Source organism: Gorilla gorilla, chromosome 13 (genome assembly GCF_029281585.2).
Source record: "Gorilla gorilla gorilla isolate KB3781 chromosome 13, NHGRI_mGorGor1-v2.1_pri, whole genome shotgun sequence".
In the NCBI taxonomy this organism is placed as follows: domain Eukaryota; kingdom Metazoa; phylum Chordata; class Mammalia; order Primates; family Hominidae; genus Gorilla; species Gorilla gorilla.
Window position 1 is genome coordinate 66,269,190 of NC_073237.2, and position 22,202 is coordinate 66,291,391.

The 22,202-nt window shown below is 43.1% G+C and overlaps 1 protein-coding gene across 3 annotated transcripts in view; it reads left to right on the top strand.

Annotated features, from left to right (window-relative positions):
* The first annotated feature begins 316 nt into the window (after positions 1 to 316).
* Positions 317 to 22,202, top strand: part of MAMDC2 (MAM domain containing 2) — a 177,452-nt gene continuing 155,566 nt past the window's right edge. For 2 of the 3 annotated variants that reach the window (XM_031014898.3, XM_031014897.3), the window contains exons 1-2: positions 317 to 1,042; positions 1,389 to 1,502. In XM_031014898.3, coding sequence (XP_030870758.1) covers positions 1,009 to 1,042; positions 1,389 to 1,502 — 148 coding nt within the window. In that variant the 5' untranslated portion in view covers positions 317 to 1,008. The remainder of the gene's footprint in view (positions 1,043 to 1,388; positions 1,503 to 22,202) is intronic. The other variant, XM_004048109.5, reaches the window with a different exon arrangement.

Here is a 22,202-nt window from a genome sequence, read left to right on the forward strand (position 1 = left end):
CCACTGCCCTCCTCACAAAATTGCCTGCACAAAATTATAAATGGGAGAAAGGAGGAGGAGGAAGAGGAGGGAGGGGAGGAAGAAGAACTCTTTACAAGAAAAGAATATTGTTGGAGACCCACTTAGTGCCCAAAGCAAACAGGTTCCTCAGAGGTAACTCCCTCCCCAACAACCCCCTCCCAGTTTAAAGCCTCCCATTAATCAATCTATCATGGCTCTTTGGAGAGAAGGAATGCCCCCATTTCACCGGACGGAGGGAATGCTGAGCACCAGGCATGCCAGACATTCCACCGGCTAAAAAAAGGTGGGGGTGGTATTCCAGGGTTAGCATTGCTGGACCGTAAACGCTGAAACTCCTTAGATATAAAGCTTATTCCACCCAACCGTTTCCAAATTTTCCTCCAGGCTTTCCTTGGAGAATTCCACCCTCTTTCATTCTGGGGAGAAGAAGTTAAAATTAGGGCCAGCCCTGCGGGACTGACGTGCCAGATGCAGGGAAGCTGTCCCCAGAAATAAGCGAGTTCCCACCGCGGCTGGGCGGGGCGGGCGCCTCCGGTCCCAACCCAGCGGAGGGACTCCTGGAAGGCCTGCCCCTTCCAAGTGTCTGCAAGGGCTCTGGTCCCAAGCTTTAAAATCCTGAGCGAAGGCACTGCGGTCCGACCTCTCCTCTCCCAGCCAGTCGTGGCTGGCCTTTCAAAGTGTGCAGTTGTCTCCTCCCTGTCCAGCCCCATCGTCGCCCAGGACCAGCTGGGCCGCGGTCTGACCTGAGGCTGCTGCTCAGCGCCGGGGCGCTGGCGCTCTCCATTCGGGCACCTTCCAGCATACCGCTCGGCTCTGGGAGCCGCTCTGCAAAGTTGGGCAGCTCAGAGCGCAAGCTTTGCCTCTCGACTTCTCCCTCCTTGGGTCCCCGGCGCCCCCGCCTCCCACGATCCCTTTCACTAGGAGCAGCCTGTCCCAGCGGGCTGGCAACTTGCACCCCTTCCTAGTCATCCTCCCTGAAACGCGACCATGCTGTTAAGGGGCGTCCTCCTGGCGTTGCAAGGTAAGGCCTGGACCCCGGGACAACCCCGGGGGCGCTCTGACGACTCGCCCCCGCTCCTGCTGCCCCCGGGGGTCCGCCTCACCGTGCTGGGCTGGGCCATCCGAGGGCGCCTCCTGATCCTCCGCAGCCGCTAACTCCCTCCCCTGGCCAAGCCTGGGGTGGGGGTGGGCGTGGGGTCGCTCAGTGGAGGCGCCCGGGGATGCTGGGGGACAGGTACTGCATCCCTCTCCCGCCCCCTCCCGCTCGTCTTTCCCCCACTTTCACCAGGTAGTACCCCTGGGGCTCCCCGAGTTGGTGCAAACGCTCCTGGGTGGAGCTCGAACTGAAACTCGCTTTGTGCCCGCAGCCCTGCAGCTCGCCGGTGCCCTCGACCTGCCCGCTGGGTCCTGTGCCTTTGAAGAGAGCACTTGCGGCTTTGACTCCGTTTTGGCCTCTCTGCCGTGGATTTTAAATGAGGAAGGTAAGGAGGCTCGGTGGAGAGGGGCGCGAGGTGAACTTTCTTCCTTGATGGCTTGCTTTTTTTCCCACATGGGTAATGTTATCTTGGAGTTAATTCTCCGCGGCAAGAAAAGTGTGAGTCATGGATCCTCCTTCAAGCCCTCAGCTGTGCTGCAAGGGATGGCCGAGGCAGGCACGGGGTGGGCGGGAGGCCGCCCTTTGTTTACCTGGCCTATGGGTAGAAGCTTAAAATTTGCGTCTCACCCCAGCACTCCTTAATGGAAGGGAGAAACGGAGCACAGCTAATGATTGTTCTGCGCTGTGGGCCTCTGCAGGCACACCAGCTGTGTGCCTCTTCAGGCCAGCAACCTTTCTGGTCCTCAGGAGACATGTCTGTGAGTTGGGAAAAGTTGGATGGGACTAGTTCTCCTTCAGCTTTGCAGAAATGGTTCCACAATTCTGTGATGGGACGTTAGTGCTAAGACATCACGTCTGCCTTGACCCTGACAGTGTTTTTTGCTGCATGATTTCATCCTCACACTCCTGTTTATAATCCTGCCCTGGACAAAAGAAACCATGTACACTGCCAAATGCCTGGGGTCCCTGTCTCACTGGTGGTCATTGTCTTACTACTCAATACTGTTTGGGTCCCAAGGACAAAGTTTAAATGTGGGGTCTTCTGAAGTGTCATCTTGCCTTTACATAGTTTGTTTTTTTTTTAAGTGTGGTTCTCAGTACCCAATGGCAAGCGGCACTGGGTGTTGCTTCTTTCCTTTCTCTCTCTTTTGTCACCACCAGTGAAGCCTGATGCCCACAGACTATTTGGATTGGAAAATAGCCTTCTTTAAAAAACATGGTACCCTAGATGAAACCAGCTCACCTCCTTCCCCACTCAATTGTCCTCAGGCCGCAGATCCTCCCACCTGGCTCCCTGGGGGAGGATGGAGCCCAGAACCCCTGGTTAGATGTATGAACTGTCACCACAGCTCACTCTGCCCCAGGCTTCTACTCAGGGTTCTGCATACATTAGCTTCTCTGACCCTCACAGGTAGGTGATGTTGGACCCATTTTACAGAGGAAGGAATCTCAGCCATAGAATATTCAAATGGCTAGTCCATATCACAGTGTCACTGAGTGGCTAACTCTGAGTGTCTAGTTAGGAAGAAACAGGAAGGAACTGGTTCAGCAGTAATCTCCATCTTTATCCAACAATTGCCAAGTCTTGACTACTACAGTTTACTTAGGGGTGGCTGGGAAAAAGCAATTCCTGATTTATTATTCGAGGGATTCCTATCTTGCTGATGGCTTTAGGAAAGTCTCTGTAATCTTGCCACTCACCCTTTCCCTATACTGCCTGTATGGAAGCATTGTGGGAGATGGCCTTAGAAATGCCACGAGACTGGCTTTGGAGAGCACTCTCCTCCAGCACGGGGCTTCTCAAACCTCAGCTGCATCAGAATCACCTGGTGGGCTTGTAAGACACAGATTGCTGGGCCCCACTCCCTGAGTGTCTGATTCAGGGGGCCTGAGAATTTCTAACAAGTTCCCAGGTGATGCTGATGATGCTGGTCTTGCGACTACACTTTGAGAACTGCCGACTTCCACAGTCCATGTACACACACACACAACCTGTTCTGTTGTTGGCTCTGAGTAGGTCTGGCACTAGGGTGAAGGAGCTACTTGCAGGACCCGAGAGTGAACAGCTACTTAAGTCTTGTTCCCTAAGCACTTGGCTTGCCTCATCCTAGTGCTGGCCCTGAGAAAACGAAATCAACATCATTCCTTAAGCCAGGAGCCTTAGTTAGTCTCTGAGTTCCTGCCTTCGGCTCTCTGTCAGGATGGGGGCCCCCTCACAGCCTGCCTCTGGTCAGTGGGCATGCCACAGCATGCTGAACACAACTGCCTCCCAGACCCACAGGAAGTCTCTCTGCTGAGTTGGCACCTCTGCCCCAGGACAGCAGTTAAACCGTCCCCCTTCAGGGAAAACAGGAAGATGCTTATAGAAAAAGGTGATTACAGTTTAATAGTATAACGAAGGCACTGTGGCTTTGCTTTCTGCATTCTTTCTAACAGCCACTGCTTTCTGGCTCAGGACTGGGACTACTGGGTTGGCTGGGGGAAGTTAATTCATTCTCCTCTGAGCACTCCAGGGTGGAGCAGGCAGGTTAGGCTCCAGTTGTTCCAGCTTCAGTTTGTCAAAGGCCAGAACTTGGACGTAACAGTGTACTCCAGGCTCCAGGGCAGTGAGGTAGGTGTGTGGCAGTTGCTGTGGTTGCCTAAGAAGACATCACTAAGAATTTCCCTTATAAGCCCATTTCTAGGTTGGTAAATTAAAGATAATAAAATTCTTCCAGGCTGAAATTTGGCAAGCTGTTCACAAGCTTCTCTGCAAATGCACTTCTTCCTGCAGAAACCCTTTGAAACTGGTTCCATGGTTCCATTCACCTTCATGTACTGGATCCACCATGGAAAGTAGTGGGTTTCAGAGACTTTTGCCCACATGCACTTCTTTTTTTTTTTTCTTTAAGTTCTGGGATACATGTGCAGAATGTGCAGGTTTGTTACACAGGTATAAGTGTGTATGGTGGTTTGCTGCACCTATCATCCCGTCATCTAGGTTTTAAGCCCCGCATGCTTTAGGTATTTGTCCTAATACTCTCCCTCCCCTTGCGCCCCACCCCCAACAGGCCCCGGTGTGTGAAGTTCCCCTCCCTGTGTCCGTGTGTTCTCATTGTTCAACTCCCACTTATGAGTGAGAACATGAGGTGTTTGGTTTTCTGTTCCTGTGTTAGTTTGCTGAGAATGATGGCTTCCAGCTTCATCCATGTCCCTGCAAAGGACATAAACTCACTCTTTGGTATTGCTGCATAGTATTCCATGGTGTATATGTGCTACATTTTCTTTATCCAGTCTATCACTGATGGGCATTTGGGTTGGTTCCATGTCTTTGTTATTGTAAATAGTGCTGCAATAAACATATGTGCCAGACGCACTTCTTATATGTCCATGGTCAGTAGGTTAATTTATTGTGGAGAGAACAATGCAAAAGGCCAGAAAAGGAAGGTAAGTTGGGACACAAATCTGCAAATTGGGGTTTCATCACAGGAGAATCAAATCTGGAGGTAGTTGGAAAAGTCTCCTTGTCTCTAAATATCCCCTTTGCTGCCTGAAATAGTTTCTGAGGTTCATGCCTTTGATTTAGAGTGTTAAGTCCCTAGATGTTCCTGATTACAGTTCGAGTGTCTCTATTTCATGGCCACTTTAAAATATGCTTTATCTCCACTGGACACAGAATAGGTAAGTTTTGACCAGGCATTGTGTTGGCTTGGGTTATTTATCCCAATGGCAGTTTCCCCCAGGGAATGCCAGGTGCACCAGTACAGGGGATCGGGCACTGAAACCCAGTTTTGTCTACTTTCTCATTTTGCCCATGGTTGTCCTGCTTTCTTGATCTCCCTCTATTCTTTTTGTAGAATATTTTAATTTTCCCTAACTTGTCAAGGGAAGTGATACTATGTCAGACTCAAATTTGAACTCACTTCTAAATCTTAAGTTTGAATTGAATCCGGCAAAGAAGGGATCTGTTTTTGTTTGTTTTTTGTTTTGTCTCTTTGAGAAGGAGTCTCACTCTGTTGCCCAGGCTGGAGTCCAATGGCGTGACCTCGGGTCACTGCAAACTTCGCCTCTCGGGTTCAAGCGATTCTCCTGCCTCAGCCTCTGGAGTAACTGGGGCATGTACCTGTAGTCCCACCTACTCAGGAGGCATGTGCTACTACCCCAGGCTAATTTTCGTATTTTTAGTAGAGATGGGATTTCATCATGTTGGCCAGGCTGGTCTTGAACTCCTGACCTTGAGTGATCCACCCGCTTCGACCTCCCAAAGTACTGGGATTACAGGCATGAGCCACCGCGCCCAGCCAGGGATCTGTTTTATCCTGTGAAAATCTTTCTCCATTCATTTATCCTATAAAAAAAATCATCCTTATTCACAGCTCAGAGGATCTGGAAACCCCTTTGAGCAGTGGTCCTCAGCTGAAATCGGGGCTGCTTATTCCATTTTCCTGATGCCAGCTGTGGGGGCAGAGGTCCTTTGCCCTGAGGATTCTTGGAGACCATGCAGTTGGCCTTGCATCCAAACAGGCACAATTCAAAAGAATCATTGAGTGGATATTGGCTTCATTCTCATTTTTGGACATTGTGGCTTAGCACCTTTAACTGAATTCTGTGAGGAAGCCACTCGAGGAGCTGAGGCAAGGTAAAGCCAAATCTAGGTGTTGCCCCTTAATTAGGAGTTTGGAACACTCAGCTACCTGGAAGAGGAAGGCAGCTGCAGAAATGTCTCAGGTGAAGAGGAGGTAAAAAGAGAAATTGAAAGCACTTGTTGCAGAGAAGACCTACATTGTTTTTCCACGGTAGGAGTCAGGGTTTGAGAAATCGCCTAATACAGAAAAAGGTTGGATGGCTTTTGTACCCAGGAGTGAGTGATAGCATCTGAGGCAGGCAGGTGGGCTACAGGGTTGGGCATCATGAAGGGGTGGGGTGGGGGCATGGTAGAATGTCCCGAAATCACGTGTAAATACATGTGTGTTTGTCTCTCTGATACCCTTTCCTTCACCCAAACTTGTCCCTTCTCTTTTAAGGACACTCTCAGCTCCTTGGCCATCTGCGTTTCAGTTCTGCACTCAGTCATGTGCCAGTTATTATTAACAGTGATGAATCCTGCCTGCTATTTCTTGAGGCTCAGCTAGAGCCACAAATCTGGCAAGGATCCCAGGTTCCTGGGAGAGGAGAACCAGTCCTCTTCCTGCAGACTACAGCTCCTTTCCTGATTTTGGAGGGCTGATTCAGCATCCCACCCTGGCATCACAAACTTCATAAGGCCAGGGACGAGTTATGCTCATCTGCATGGGGCTACTTGGTCCTACATTATGTCTGCAGGTTGTTCTTAGAGCTCTCTAAGCAGAAGTACAATCCCCACATTGTATGGGGGCTGGAAATCGGCACAAGTCAGGAATGTTCCTTGACACCCTCTGGGAGAGATGGTCGACCCCAGAAATGTGACCTAGTTACACTTGCAATATCACATGCCATTTCCCACTGCTGCCCTGGCTGTGACTGCTCTCAGGTTGAGCATGGCTGTGCTGTGCTGTGCTGTGCTGTGCTGTGCCTGAGGGCAGCCTTGCTTCTGCCTTGCTTCCTGGGAACCCAGATCCTAGAGCTGAGCCTTGGAGGTCATCCAGTGCTGCCTTCTCATACACAGACCAAGTCAGGCAGCCCTTGGACAGGGCCTCAGCTCCTTGGCTCTCCACCAGTTCTTTTTCCTCCAGCATTGGAGGAAACATCCCTGTCTCCACTCTGGGTTCTAAACTCTGAAACTTTGTTGTGTTGGAAACTCTTCATCAGAGAGCTAATTATATTTCAGACATGTGGAAGAACTCAGATTCCAAAGATGCAGTGTTTGGGGCCAAACAAAGCCACAAAACACTACATTTTATGCCATACCATGTAACATGTATTCACTCTTTCAGATGTATAGGGATCCCACCCGTCTGCGATCTTCAGCGTGAAGAAGAGAGCCTGGCACATAGCAGGTGCTCGATATATATTTGTTGAATGAAAGAACCTGTTGAATGACTGTATTAGATCACGAACATATCCTTAAGTGTTTTCCTACGTGCTCCTGGTTCATTCTGCCCCTTCAAAGGTAGTTCCTTATCATGAAGAACGGCTTAAGCCTCGTGGTTAGTATAAGCTCTGGAGCTGGGTGACTTGGATTAGAATCCAGGCTCTGCTCTTTCAAGCTGTGTGGGCTTGGGAAAGTTATTTATCCTCTCTATGTCTCAGTTTCCTTGGCTATAAAATTGAGATAGTAGAAGTACCTATCACATGAGATTGTTGTGAAGACTATATACATTAATACGTTTAACACAGAGTGAGCACTTTATACATGTAACCTGATGTTATTCTTACTATTACTTGATGTGTCTTTTATCAACATCATAAACTTTATAAATACACATCAGTTTTTCTAACTCAGACAGCTTTCCAAAACAGCTTTTGGGGAGCTAAGGAGAGTGTGGTTTTCTTTTGCTTATAGTTATGCCATCTACTCTTCATTCCAACCAGAGAAAGAACCTTACTTTTCTTATTTGGCTCTAGTTTAAGCACTGGTAAGCCTCATCTCACTTTTGTGTGGCTGAACAAAGTGTGGATATAAAGTAATAACACTGAGTTTCATACTTAGTGTGTAGTCTATCCCAGCAGATGATACATTTTTCTCTATAAATTATTGGTTGTTGTCAAGAATGCCTTGCTTGCTGCTTCATTATTCTCCCACCCCAGCCTCCTAGTGCCCCAGCATCAATTGGCTCCATTAGTGATGGTGCTCGTGCCTTCTATGATCTCTCATCTCCTAAGTTCTTGGACAAGATCCTAACCCCTGGCCTTCCTGTCAATCAGTCTGGGTGCTTGAATTCTCTTGCCTGACCCCTCCACTTGAGATTTAACCCACCTGGGGTGGTAATATCTGCCTGCTAAGCCTCTACTGGCTTCTGTGGATGTAAGCTGTGTCTGGGCAGCCTCCTCCTTATGATGGCCAACACCCCATCTGGTTTCCTCCCTACTCAAATTAGAGTTGCTGAATGGGAAGTGGCTACCCAAATCCTGGCCTGATCCCTAATAAGACACCTGGGGATTTTTAGGATGTTTCCCATCCTGTAATTGCAGAAGTCAGCTAATATGTGGGGAGGAAAAAAATAATTTTTGTCAGAGGACTTTATGCTTTTGTTGCCATCTTCAAATCTTTTAGCCTATAGTTACCATGTTTTGGTAACTTGTATCTTGGGGTGTAATATTCATTTAAAGATTTTGGTTCTTAAAATAACAGAACCTCTTTGGTAGATCACCCCAGCATCAGTCTTACTTCTATCTCTTATCAAACAATATTAGGTTTTGAAGAAGTTGAGTGAAATCCATTTATGTTAGTAGAGGTGATGGGTATCCCAATAAGTGGAGCTAGCAGGTAGTTAAACTTGTCTTGGGTATACTTGTTGGTCAACCCTGATTTTCATGTCTAACAACTATCCCAGCAGTCTCCTTCAATTTTTCTTATGCTTTTCTTAACCAACTAAATCATATAAATGTAGTTATGCATTCAGGTCTAGGTTCTTGGAGTGTTTGATTACATATCCATCTATTTATATCTATTTACCTATCTAGATAGATAGATATAGATAGATAGACAGATAGATAGATATAGTTTCACCTACACAATGGTTCTCAGCCCTGGCTGGAAATTAAAACAGGTAAAAACAAATTTTTTTAAAGCTATATCCAGGTCTTACTCCAAGAGGTTCTGATTTATTTGTCCAGAAATGGGACCAGACTTGGCATCATTAAAAAACAACACACACTAACAGACTCCCTAGGTGATTGTGATATGTGTCCATGGTTGAGGAATGTGTATTGGAATGGCTTTCAACTCCCCAGCTTCTCCAGATGTAAGAAAGAAGAAACGCCCTCGTCTTAAGTATCTTTTGATGATTAGCAATTACCCACAGGCTAATGTGCAAAATGCCTTGTTTGGCATTCAAGGCCCTTCACAGTTTGCTCCAAATTACATTTCTCCTCTTCCTTCCCATTAATCTCTAATGTGCTGTTCATTCAACATGCCCTTTACTTACTTGCTTCTTGTTCTATTTGCAAAGTTCTCTTTACCTGTATAATGCTGCTTTTCTATTCTCCTGTCCCATGCTCATCTATTTAGGTCCCACCTATGCTTTAAGGTCCAGCTTTTTCTTAAAACATTCCATAAGTTTTCCAGATGAAAACCCTACCTTCCCATGGCTCTCTGCACTTTCCACTGTGTAAGTCTTCTTATTGGCATCTCCTGATAAGAGTCCCCCAGCCCGGTCACCTCATCAGACTGTTATGTCTCTGAGAACAGGAATCACATCCTCCTTACAATGCCTGGTAATATGTGGCATCAACAAACACTTTGAATTTAACCAATCTGTAAAGCCATTGTTGAGATTGATGGAAAAAAAAATAAAAAATCCTTAACATTTTTTTCCTGTAGTAAAAGAGGTTGTGTTTAGTAATCCTTCCTACCATGGGACTTCAAAGAGTTTGAAGGCTTATGCTGTAATTTCCAAATATAACAGCGAAGCAGTATTACAGCTTGTCTCACCAGTACATGGCCTGTTTCATCCCTAATTTGCCAATGGACAAAAAGCTCTTGGATTATTTACCCATCAGGGATGCCTAAGTCCCTTGACTCTCTGCCATCACAAGCAACCACAATGCAACCTTGAGAGTGGCACTGCTGGGGCTGGAAAGTATTTTTTGGCAACGGATGACCAGACTTTGAGCTAGCTATGGAGAGCGGGTGTTTCTGAGGTACTCAGGTGTGAGATGTCCGTAGCACCCACCTTGATGGTTAAAAGCACATAAGGATGTTTGTCTGCTCTGGGAAGAAGTTCTTATATATGGTTATGACAAATGGAGAAAGCAGAGGATCAGGTTTGCAAGTCAGATCTTCCAGGATATTTGCTTTCTCTACTTTGTGAGAAATTTGCATGTGTTTTATGGGATTCTGAGGCTAAGAATAAGATAATAAAACAAGTGGTATCATTACCATAATTTCATTGCATCATGAATAAATAATATGTTTTACAGAAAAACCTACTGCAGACTATTCATACTGTGAACAAGCATCTAAGTGTCTACTATTCATCATGTTCTATGTTAGTAGTTGGAGGACATAGTACATGAGTACACAGTCCATAGGGTTCACAGTCATGGTCCCTGCCCTTGGTGGTGGCCCTAGGCCAATAGAGGACACAAAAACCCACAATTGTGGTAGAAGGTAAAAGGAATTGTGTGCTAGTCAAGGCTTTTCATTTGATCAAGCAGTGAAGGAGGTACTGGAAGGTTATCAGTTAGCTCTCAGAATCAACAGGAAGTATAGAGAGCAATATTTGGGCAAGAGTAATACAGAGATGCAAGGTGTAGGCAAGATACTTCTGGAAGAGGCATTTGTGTGACTTTATCACTGGACATTTGTTACTTCACTGCTGGACCTGCCTGTTCATTCAGTAGCTGTGAGGAGGCTCAATTTGAGGGAGATAGAATTGCCAATGGGGAGGCTAATTAGGAGGCTACCCATGTATGTAAGGAAGAGATTATGAGGGCCTGAATTAGGGCAGGGGTGTTAGGTGTGAAAGGCAAGCAGTAAATAAAGCAACTTAAAGGGGATTAAGTTGGCAGGGCTTGGGTACTGATTGATAGGAGTAATGAGTCAGAGGAAGAGTGACTCTGAAATTTCTAGTTTGGGCAGCTGTTTGGTTGATGGTGCCAACAGTTGGGAGAGTTCCAAGAGGAACTTCGTGCTTAGGGTAGAAAAAGATATGATCAGTTCTGAGCTGCCTGGGACACATCCAAGTGGAGACTTCGAGCAGGGCATTGATGTAAGAATCTAAAGATCAGGTATAGTCTGGGCAGGAGTATGGGAACCTTTAGCAGAAAGGTAGTAGTTAAAATTACAAGCAGAGATGATATCACCCAAGGAGAATGGATAAAGTAATAACAGCAGGAGGCTAAGAAAAGATGCCTTGAGCTCACATTTAAGGATTAGGTATAGGAAGGAGATGGGGACATGAAAGAAACAGAAAGAACCAGGCATGTATGAGGAGAATTAGGAAAGTGGAAGATTGTAGAAGCAAAGGAGTTAGGAGTTTCAAAAGGAGGACGTGATCAGTGGGGCCCCATGCAGTAGGGTGGAACAAATGGGAAATGTCAATAGTTGGTAAAGACTTCTCAGCAAAAAAAGTTTAGATGTGAGAAGAAAGGGGTTCAACCATACCTACAAAGAAACTTTGAGATGAAAGTTTTTATTTTTGTTTTCGTTTTGTTTTGTTTTAGGAAGGGGGGACTTGAGCTTGTTTCTATAGTAAGGGGAAGGGACCAGCAAAGAAAGAAAATTGAAAAGAGGGGGGCTTCCTTGCTAGCTCTGGATTAGATCCAAGTTCCACTTTAATGATTCAGAAACCCTAAGAGCCTGGGAATTCCTTTGTCCCATATAATTCCAAGTACCCTCCACTGAGTGGCTTGTGGGCACTGGAGTGTCGACTTCAAACGTGTGAAATTTTATTTCTACTGTAAATACAGGGTAGGTAGGAGCTTGGGCTGAATCTGTGGTAGTTATGATGTGCCCTGGAACTTACTCATTGAAAAACAAAAACAAGGCCAGGCATAGTAGCTCATCCCTGTAATCCCAGCATTTTGGGAGGCTGAGGTGGGCGACTATCACTTTAAGGCCAGGAGTTCAAGACCACTCCTGGAGACTTAGCGAGACCCTGTCTCTTTAAAAAAACAAAACAACACAAAAACAAGTCTTTTATAAGCTGCAGGAGAATGTTTTAGGTCTATGGGAATGTTACTGTATAATATATTCTATTTCTGTTATAGAAGTAGTTCCCAGTGAGAAGTGCACAGTGAAACTTAATGAGATAGTCATGCAATAGCTTCCTATGCAGCCCAGGTCTGTGATCTATAGGTAGCATTTAATAGTGCCTGACAAGCACATTTACTTTCATCATCTTTAACTTTCACAACAATCTTGAAGGTGGTTATTATCAGTATTTTACAGATGAGAAAGTGTGAGACACAGAGAGATTAGGATAACGTGCCCAAAGCACCTCAGTTGGAGAGTGGGAGAGTGGGGATATCAAGCCAAGTTCACCTGGCTTGAACTTCACATGGTCCTAATTCACTTGGAGTTGGATGATGCTTTTGTTATTCCAGAGGTCAACACCAAGGAAGTCAGACTTGCAAGTTGTATGCTTCTCTGCAGAAGGTGGGGAACCTCTGCCTCCATCATCAGTGTTGATGATGTCCCAACATTACAACTCCTTCCCTGAGTTCTAGGCCCCACCTACAACTAGTGTGTCTCCCGGCCAGTGGTGAGCCTTTGGAAGGCATCAAGTAGAGACAGAGAAATGTAGTTTTTACTAATTTCTTTTCCATAACAGATTAGAGTTTGCTCTTGGAACCATTTGAAGGATTCTCTTCTCAATCCTCAGCATAATCTTGGAAGAGAACTTAAGGGAAATTTTATAGCTTGACCTAAAATACTTTGGCAGTCTTAAGGAGTATTCCTAAACTTCAAGTTCATCTATTCCTACTGTGAAAGAATTAAAAGAGTACACAAATAAATGTGCTTTTGCAAGCTGGTTGCCCTTCTAGATAAGAATTTTGGTACTTCTTCATTCTATTACTCTTAATAGAATGGCAATGTTTCTATACAGTCCTGTGATATATAACTTTGCTAGATGCTTAGAGAAATTTCCATTCCTTATTTGAAAAACTTTTGCCTCACTGCCAAGGAGAGCTGAAGTGTTATTTGGGGCTGTGCTTATAAAGAGGATGACTTTAATATGCTTTTGCTTCAGTGAGGAGCTGACTCCTTCGTTTACCAATATTTTATGACCAAAACAATCTAATCCAAAACTACAACTCAGGAAGTTTTCTAAGTGTCTACAGATTTCTTCTATTTCTTTGACTTTATTAAAAGTGAATAATAGGGTAGACTGTTGGAGAATTTTCTTTTGAAGTATGTTTTGATCCTATATTAGCCAACTTTAAAGTATAAGCTTTATGGAAAGAAACTCTGGTTTTCCATTACAAATCCTGAAAATTGGCAACAGCCATCTGAAATCCCACTGTTGTTTCTAAAAATCTTTTTTCTTTTTCATAAATTCTGGTGAGGAAAATGTGAGTTAAACTTTAGTATCTTTGTTGTCAACTTATGTTGTCAATATAAAATATTTAAACTACTTATACATGGTTCTGTGCTGAATATTGTATAATACAAGATAAGTGATGTTGGGGATAACACATCTGAAGATGCATTGTATTGGCACGAGGTGTGATTCATTTTCTCTTGGGCTTGTGGACTAGGACTTATAGTACTTGCTTTAAAGCAGGGGTCCCAACCCCCAGGCCACAGATCGGTACCAGTCTACTAGAAGCCCAGCCACACAGCAGGAGTGAGCAGCAGGCAGGCAAGCGAGGCTTCATCTGTATTTACAGCCACTCCCCATCACTTGCATTACCTCCTGAGCTCCACCTCCTACCAGATCAGCAGCGGCATTAGATTCTCATAGGAATGGGAACCCTACGTAATTTGCACATGTAAAGGATCTAGGTTGCGTGCTCCTTATGAGAATCTAATGCCTGATGATCTGTCACTGCCTCCCATCGCCCCTAGATGCAACTTTCTAGTTGCAGAAAAACAAGCTCAGGGCACCCACTGATTCTACATTATGGTGAATTGTATAATCATTACATTATATATTGCAATGAATAATAATAGAAATAAAGTGCACAATAAATGTAATGTGGTTGAATCATCCTGAAAGCATCCTCCCACCCCCTGGTTTGTGGGAAAATTGTCTCCCACAAACCAGTCCCTGGTGCCAAAAAGTTTGGGGACTGTTGCTTTAAAGAGTATTGAATTCAAAAGAAAATTCTGCTAACTGTTAGAAATCAATCCCAGGTTTTTACACCATCCCCTATTAAAGAACATATCAATAATTACCAATGATGTCTTAATTTCTGTCATGATCAAGTTTGATCCAAGTGGCCCTCTTGCCTATCAAGTACACTATTATGCAGCTTTTGAGAGAGGATGAGGGTGACCTATGTGTGTAACAGCTTAAAGCAGACAGCTCAGTTGCCTCAGAATATTCCTCAAGCTTCTTGTCTCTCCACAAACTCAGCTACTCACAATAAAAACTGCTAGAAGATGAAAAGGGTGCAAAATGGTTTATATTTTTAATTAACCCCTTTAATTTGTCAAGATGGTTATTAGGAAGTCATTTGTACTTTGGGGAGCATATACCTGTCATAAAATAAGTTTGGACACATTTATGAGCGATCTCTTGCTGAGCACAATATTAGCCTAGTAGTCTAAGAATTCTTAGAAAATTAATTGGTCTTGGAGAAATAGATAATATTTGCTATTATTTCCATCCTAATGTGCAGTGAATCACAGTCATGCACAAAAGGCACCGGATTTTAGACTCAAGTGATTTAAAGACTTTTCCTTGGAGACGTTGACAAAGGAAAAAGCCTGGAGAGAGACCATCTGAGATTTCATTTCATTCTCCTTTAAGTTTCCATCACAAACCACCAGGTGTGCTGCAGAAGGACTTGCCATCCAGGTACCCTCAGCTGGGAGCTAAGGGTGATGCCTGGCATGTTTTATTTCAGTATTTGAAAGTAGACACCTTGATAATCATTTAAAAATTTTTATCCTTAGATTTCATTTGAGTTGCTAAAAATAAGCTCAAAGACCAAAGTGACATTTGCAAGCATTTGTAGAGCACTGAGTGGGCATGTTGGCATTGAACTTGAAGATTCAATAGGAATATGAATAATGACAATTATTTTATTGAACAATTATTGAGCAATTATCACCAAACACTGTGCTGAGTGCAGGACATGCATCATCTCATTTAATTCTTATAATCCCCCCATGAAGAAGATGTTCTTTACAGATGAAGAAATTGGGATTTAGAATTTTTTTAACATTCCCAAAGTCATAGAGCAAGTTATTGGTGGAGCCTGGATTTTAACCTAGGTTTATCTCCGAAGACTAAGAACATAACCGTTCTGCTTTGTCACCTCTCTGTTTACATCCTCTCTTGACATGGGGTCTCAAAGGGTCCTTGTGATAGAAATAATAATAGTTATAAAAATAGATAACCCATATGGAGTGATTTCTTTTGGGTATATATTGTTCTCTGTGTTTTATATTATTAATTAGTTTAACCCTCCCAAGGGCCTGGTGAGGGTGGGTCGTTTTTTATCCCCATTTTACGGTTGAGACAGGTGAGGCAGACAGAAGCCTGAAGGTCTTCAAGATCCTAGGCAGCAGGGCTATATTTTGTAACAGATTTCCTGGCTCCTGCCTGCCTTCTGTGAGGGATACAGCAATTGCAACGTTCATTTATTTTCTGCTGCACTTTGAGGCAAGAAACTTTTCTACTTGAGTTCTGATGTGAGTGACTAAGAGAAGCATGTAGAAACATTAGTTCTTCTAGGTTCTCCCATACACAGGGAGAATTGAATTCATATTTGAGGAAATGAGTTCTAACTTGGGAAAATTTGAAATCCATCATTTTCTTTAGAAATGGCACAGGGCCCTGGAAAAACAAGAATTTTCTGCTTGGTTCCAAGTTCCAAATGAGATTAACTTGAGAACTCCTGTGAGAGTCTCACACTCAGAAGATCCCCACGACTGACCTACATTCTCTGGACAAATTCCAGTAGAACTATGTTTCTTGATCATCTTGATGGACTTGTTTTGAAAATGAGTGAAGTATCCTTATACAAAGAAAAATGAAAATGTAATATTTGCCTGCTTGGGTTATGCAAAAAGGCATATGAACTCAAACGGGTAGCGAGGTGAAGCAGGAAACACCACAGAAGCCTGAGAAGAGGGAAAATCCTTCAACCGTGGGATAAAGGCAGAGGGGTGAGATCAGTCTTCTGTCTTTCCATCCTGTAGTGGGCAATGTCTCTTGACCCATGGCATACGAGCATGCGTCTCTCATTTAATTCTTACAACCCAGTGAGGAAGGTACCCCTTACAAATGAAGAAACTAGGGTTTAGATAGTTTGTTTTAACATTTCCAAAGTTCATGCTATGGGACATGAACATGTGCATTAGGAAGCCATAGGAGAATAATGACCTGTGTTCTATTATCCTTCTTGTTAAGCTCTTCTTTCATGACCCCCTCCCCTCTTTCCTCCTCCCGCTGGCTCTTGGTTCTTTATGACTTGCTTTCCCAAGCCTAGAACAAGTTCTTTCCTCATTCATTCAGGTAATCTAATGCCATTATCACAAAACCAACGCCATGTTCCACAGTTCAAAGACAGTTTCAATAAAGTACAGGTAGAGAGAAAGCTTCTGCTACAACATTCAGTTCTTTTTGGCCTCAATCCTTGAAAATAGATTTCTTCATTGTTTTTTCCAGAGACAGTGTAATGGCTGATGGCTATGTTAGGATCTATTAGAGGCTAAGGGGCTGAGATCAAAGGCTGTGTTCTTGTGAAGCCTACACTGCCACACCCAAATACCCAATTCATGAGCTCCCTTGACTGGAGGCTCAGTACACTTGATTCACTGATGAATTAAATAGGTAAGGGTGTGCACTAGTGCCATTTCCTATTCATGTCTGGAACCCTCTTCCTTCAGACCTTCACACAACATTCTGTGTCTCTTCATTCAAGCCTTGGTTGAAATGTTAGCTTCTCTCCTGAGCTAAGATCGACCTTAAGTTCAACCTTCCTCACAGTCACCTGATTGTAATTCTTTCACTAGGACATTGACTCTCTGATATTTTTCTTGTGGATTTAATTATTTGTTCATTGTCTATCAACCCTGCTGAACTCTAAGCTTTGTGTTTATTGTCTATCAACCCTGTTAAACTCTAAGCAAAGAATCCCTCTCACTTGTGTCACCAGATTCTCCTGTGCCCAACACAGTGTTTGGCACCGGAGAGACACTCAGAATATGTTTGACAAATGGATGAATGAATCTTAGTCCCTGTGGCAATTCAGCCTTAGCAATCTATGAAGGCTGACATCTTGTCAGGCTTTTTCAAATAAAAAGAAATAACAGATGAGCTCGAGGATCATGGAGACTTCCTGCATAAGTGATGTGCTTCCCTCAGGGATGTATCTAGGCAGAAGCAGTGAATAGAAAAGATGAATTTTTCAGTTATGCTTTCATCCTGCTGTTATGGCACCCCCAACTGTCCTTGTCTGCTGGTTCGAATGAGTGTTCCACTGGGAAAACAGATTTATTTCCCAGAAACAGGATAGCATTTTCTTCTTTTGACAAATCTAGAAAGCAATTCCTGCAGCAAAGAAAAGATATATAACATGCAGATACTAAATTCCAAGACACTGCCCAGTCATGAGTAAGAAGGTGTGTGTGTGTGTGTGTGTGTCTGTCTGTCTGTGTCAGAGAGAGAGAGAAAGAGAGAGAGACAGAGAGAAATCCTTAACTAATCTGTGGCTAGGTCTTCCCAGTCCCAGATGTTGAATTGGTTGAATGAATTGTTTAAACAATTGTCTTAATTCTCTTCCCTTCCCCTAAGATAAGCCACTGATACCTGGAACCCATCATGGTACTCAAACTCCAGGTGATATGGAAAACACTCTCTCTCATCATCATGGATTTTTCTTTTAGGATCCCAAATAACACAAAACTCAGTGTGGAGCTCCCAAAGCAGTTTGGAAAAAGAAAGCAATGAATGGATGTGAGTGGCTGGCCCTAATTTTCATGCATCCTTATGCAAATACACAGTGTGTTGCATTTCTATACCTGCCTCTCTATGGAGGTGTGGGATAGCCAGTATTACAACCAAGAGTTTAGATCTGTGTTCCCCAGGCCCACTTAAATAGAACCACAGCTACAAATTACTGCGATTTATCATGGGCCCCTACAATTTTTGCACAGTTTACCTTGGTTCACACAACAACCCTCTGAGGTGAGTGACATTCCTTCTAGTTCACAAATGAGGAAGCAGAAGTCTCTGGTGGTTAAATGGTGTCTGCCTGACATCACACAGCTAGAAGTGGCAGGGCGGGGGCAGGAAGTCTTGTCATGGTGTCTATCCTGCCTCCCAAAGCACTGTCATTATTTTCAGATCCCTCTTAAAGTACTTATCACTCTTTCACTGTATTGGTATTCTTTCAGAACATATCTTTCCCCTCCTATTAGGCTCTAGAGGTTGGCATCCATATCTCTTCCTTCTCTTCATCCCCTGTAGGGTCTTAGTGAAATGCTCTGCACATAACAAACCAGGAACTGGACTAAGGTGAGGAAAACGAGGCATTCTCCTTGGGTGCAAAATTTAAGATGGTGCCAAAAATCAAATGATCAAGATAAATAATATTTTAATACACTATTTAAAAACTCAAAATTAATGCAAAAATTCCATGAAGAGCAAAATGACAAAATTTTAAATGAAGACAGAGGTGGCTTCTGATCCTGCAGTTGGCTCACCCTAGTCCCAGTCCTGTAAAAAGCACTGAAAACTTGTCGAATGTATAGGTTGTAGAATTGGTGTTTGGCTCTCGTGAGCTAAACATGTGATTAAGTATCCAGTGAAATGCTGCCATTCAGAACTCATGGATGAATCAGGTGGACTAAAACCCTTGGCCTTTCCTGTTGTCCATCTGACCATGAAGATGTTGATTCAGCTGTAAGGGGATTCAGCTGTAATGGTCACACCCAAGCCTTGAAGAATGGCCAGAGTCCAGCTTCCCTACCAGCCTTAGCAGCAGTCTACCCAGTAGGGAGAGTTTTCTTAACAGAAGTTTAAATTAAAAACTGCCATTGGTTGTCTAAGATTTTGAAATTTCTATGCTTGCTGTTTCATTTTGTCATTTTTCCTCTTTTCTGATTTTTTTTAATTTCAAAAAATCAGAGTAGTTGTTTTGGAAGGATACACTTGGATACACTGATATATACATATGATATGTACACACACACACACACACACACACACACTATCTCTTTATATATTTATCTATGTCTCCTCTACCATTCTCAGCCCTCTACCAGGGCTAGGGAGGCAATAGGAGCTCAGTAAATATTTTTGAGTTATTAATTGAAGGATCGTAAGAGATGAGCTATAGGAAAAAGAAAGTTTTTTAGGTTTGAGCATACTAAAATCTATATCTAAGTCACCACCATAATTTAGAGCTAACAAAAAGCTTTATACCAAACAAAAAGATCAGATCAGCAGGTCTAATTTGCTTCCATTTAAACCCATTTTTCCATGCTGTTTTCATTGTTTGTATTTGGGACAATACTTAGCCAGATGAGGGAATCTGTAAGTGAAGTGGACTTGCACTGTTGTTCCCAATAACATTTAGTAAAACAGAAATCCTGGGTCCAAGTGTACATTGGGCAGCTTCTCCTCTCAGCCAACAGGCTCAATTGCAGAACAAATCAACACTTTTATGGGAACTTTAGTCTCTCCCTGAAGACATTTCTCCCCAGTCAACAGAATTAAAATATAGAAAACAAGCTTCAAGTCCGCAAGCTGTCAGACTGACTAGAAGCTGAAAGCTAGAGACAAGAAAAGCCCTCAGTGGTGTAACAGCCAGGAACTGGGCAGAACAGTTTTTCTTCTTTCCTGTAAATGTGGCCTTCTTAACTGGAGCACCAGGGTTGGAGCTCTGGGTCTGGCTGTTGAAGAGAAGGAGCTATTTCCATCGGAATAAATTCTTCTACTGCCTAGGTGTACTCTATGTAAACAGGCACAATCTACAAAAACTTAGCAGTTTTCAGCAAAAACGGATTTTTTTATTCATTCAACAAGCACCTACTAAGCATCTTCAGATGCCAGGTGATGGGAACTCAACAGAGAGCAAAATAATAACATCTGTCTCACATGGAGCATGCGTTATGGTGAGGGGAACTTAAAATAAATGACTAGGCATAATTCTAGCATTTTGGGAGGCTGAGGTGGGCGGATCACCTGAGGTCAGGAGTTTGAGACCAGCCTGGCCAACATGGTGAAACCCCGTCTGTACTATACATACAAAAAGCAGCCAGGCGTGATGGCAGGCACCTGTAGTCCCGGCTACTTGGGAGACTGAGACAGGAGAATCACTTGAACCTGGGAGGTGGAGGCTGCAGAGCTGAGATCACACCACTGCACTTCAGCCTGGGCAACAGAGTGAGACTCTGTCTCAAAAGAAAAATAAATAGGCAAACAACAGTAAGATGAGCCAAGTGGTATAAGGTTAGTGGAGATGGAGAGAAATATGACAGCATAAAGGTAGCTGTTTTGGCTCAGGTGGGCAGGAAAAGACTCTCTAAAGAGGAAAGTGCTGAGCAGAGGCCTGAATGAGAGACGCAGCGAGCATAGTTCGTGATGTGCGTGTCCTTGTTCATCTTTGTAGTGCCTCATCCAATACTGGGCGCATAGTAGATGCTTGGGGAAATATGTATTTAATAAGTAAATAAAAGAAAAATATAAGAACGTTATTTACTACTGTATTTCAGAACTAAGTATTTAGATAGACATCTTTTGAAAATTAATTTATAACTTAATGTCTCTTACCATTAGATGTTAAAAGATAAAACAAGAAAGTGATAATAGTATTATTAAGAGTTATCACTGGAACCTACTTTGTGCCATACACTTGCTAGGCACTTTATTTTAATTACTTATAATCTGTTGAACAGATTACAAGCCTGTAATTAGGTATCATTATTATCATTCCCATTTTACAGATAAGAAAATTGGGGCTCAAATAAGCTGCCTGAAGTGTATGTTTTTAAATATTGCATCTGGCATTTGTACCCAAGTGGGCTTCATTCCAAAGCCTGTTCTCTTTTCGATGTGCCACACCACTGATTAAATGGAAGCCACCTGGAAAAATAAAATTTTACTGAAAAAGATCTTTATTGATTTTTGCTGAATTACAAAGGGATAAGCATTCTTTATTTTTTTAAAAAAAGAAGTGTATGAAGAATAAATCAAATGTGATTCTCACATCTCCATTGACAATAAGAAAACCTTTTCTTTATAAAAATGATGTATATATATAATAATTTTAAAACAATATAAGGACATATGAATTTTAAAAAATTTTTTTTTCCATAGGTTATTGGGGAACAGGTGGTGTTTGGTTACATGAGTAGGTTCTTTAGTGGTGATTTATGAGATTTTTGTGCCCCACCACCCGAGCAGTGTACACTGAACCCAATTTGTGGTCTTTTATCCCTCACCCCCTTTCCACCTGAGTCCCCAAAGTCCATTGTATCACTCTTATGCCTGCGCGTCCTTATAGCTTAGCTCCCCCATATAAGTGAGGATATACAATGTTTAGTTTTCCATTCCTTCACTGGACATATGAATTAAAATTTTAAAACTCCCTTCTTTTCCTCCAAATCCCAATCCCACTGTCTATAAGGAACCACTACAACCAATTTCTTGTGTAATTTCTGAAACTGCATTTGCACTTGGAGACAAAGAGAAGGGGTGTGTGCGTGAGTGTGTGTGAGTGTTTGTAATCCATCTTTAGGAAACAGCTTTTACAGATAATTTTCTGTTTCCATCCATGCCATGTGCCTCCAACTTCCTAAATGGCAAAAATTTTACTGCATAACACATCAAAATGAGGAACTAAAGAATGTGTATGCTGGAAGGTACTCCAAAGGCCTCTGGGCAGAACTCTCTAGTTGTCTAATGAGGAAACTGAGGTCCCAGAGAGTCAAATGACTTGTGTAAGGTAACACAATCAGTCCAGAGAGCAGCCAGCAGCCAGTCAGTAAGAAACCTGGGTTAGTAGTTTGTCTATATAACCTCATTGTGCAAAACAAAACAAAGCAAAATAAAATCAAGAATATGCCAAGCCATTGTAACTTGAGTGGAAACAACATTCAAGAGCTTCATGTGAATTAATATTTAGGGAAAATACTTAATCTTAGCTCCATCTGTCTATATGAAATATAATGAAAGAATCAATCAGTAAAACCTCCCTCTGTCAAAATCACACAGGAAACATACTAGAGAAACGACTAACAGGGATTACGAGCTACTTATCCAAAAACCATGTGTATCGGTTTTCTAAATCTTGAAGGCAAGTGTAAAATAGAACCTTATTATTGAAAACTCATTTTTGCCTT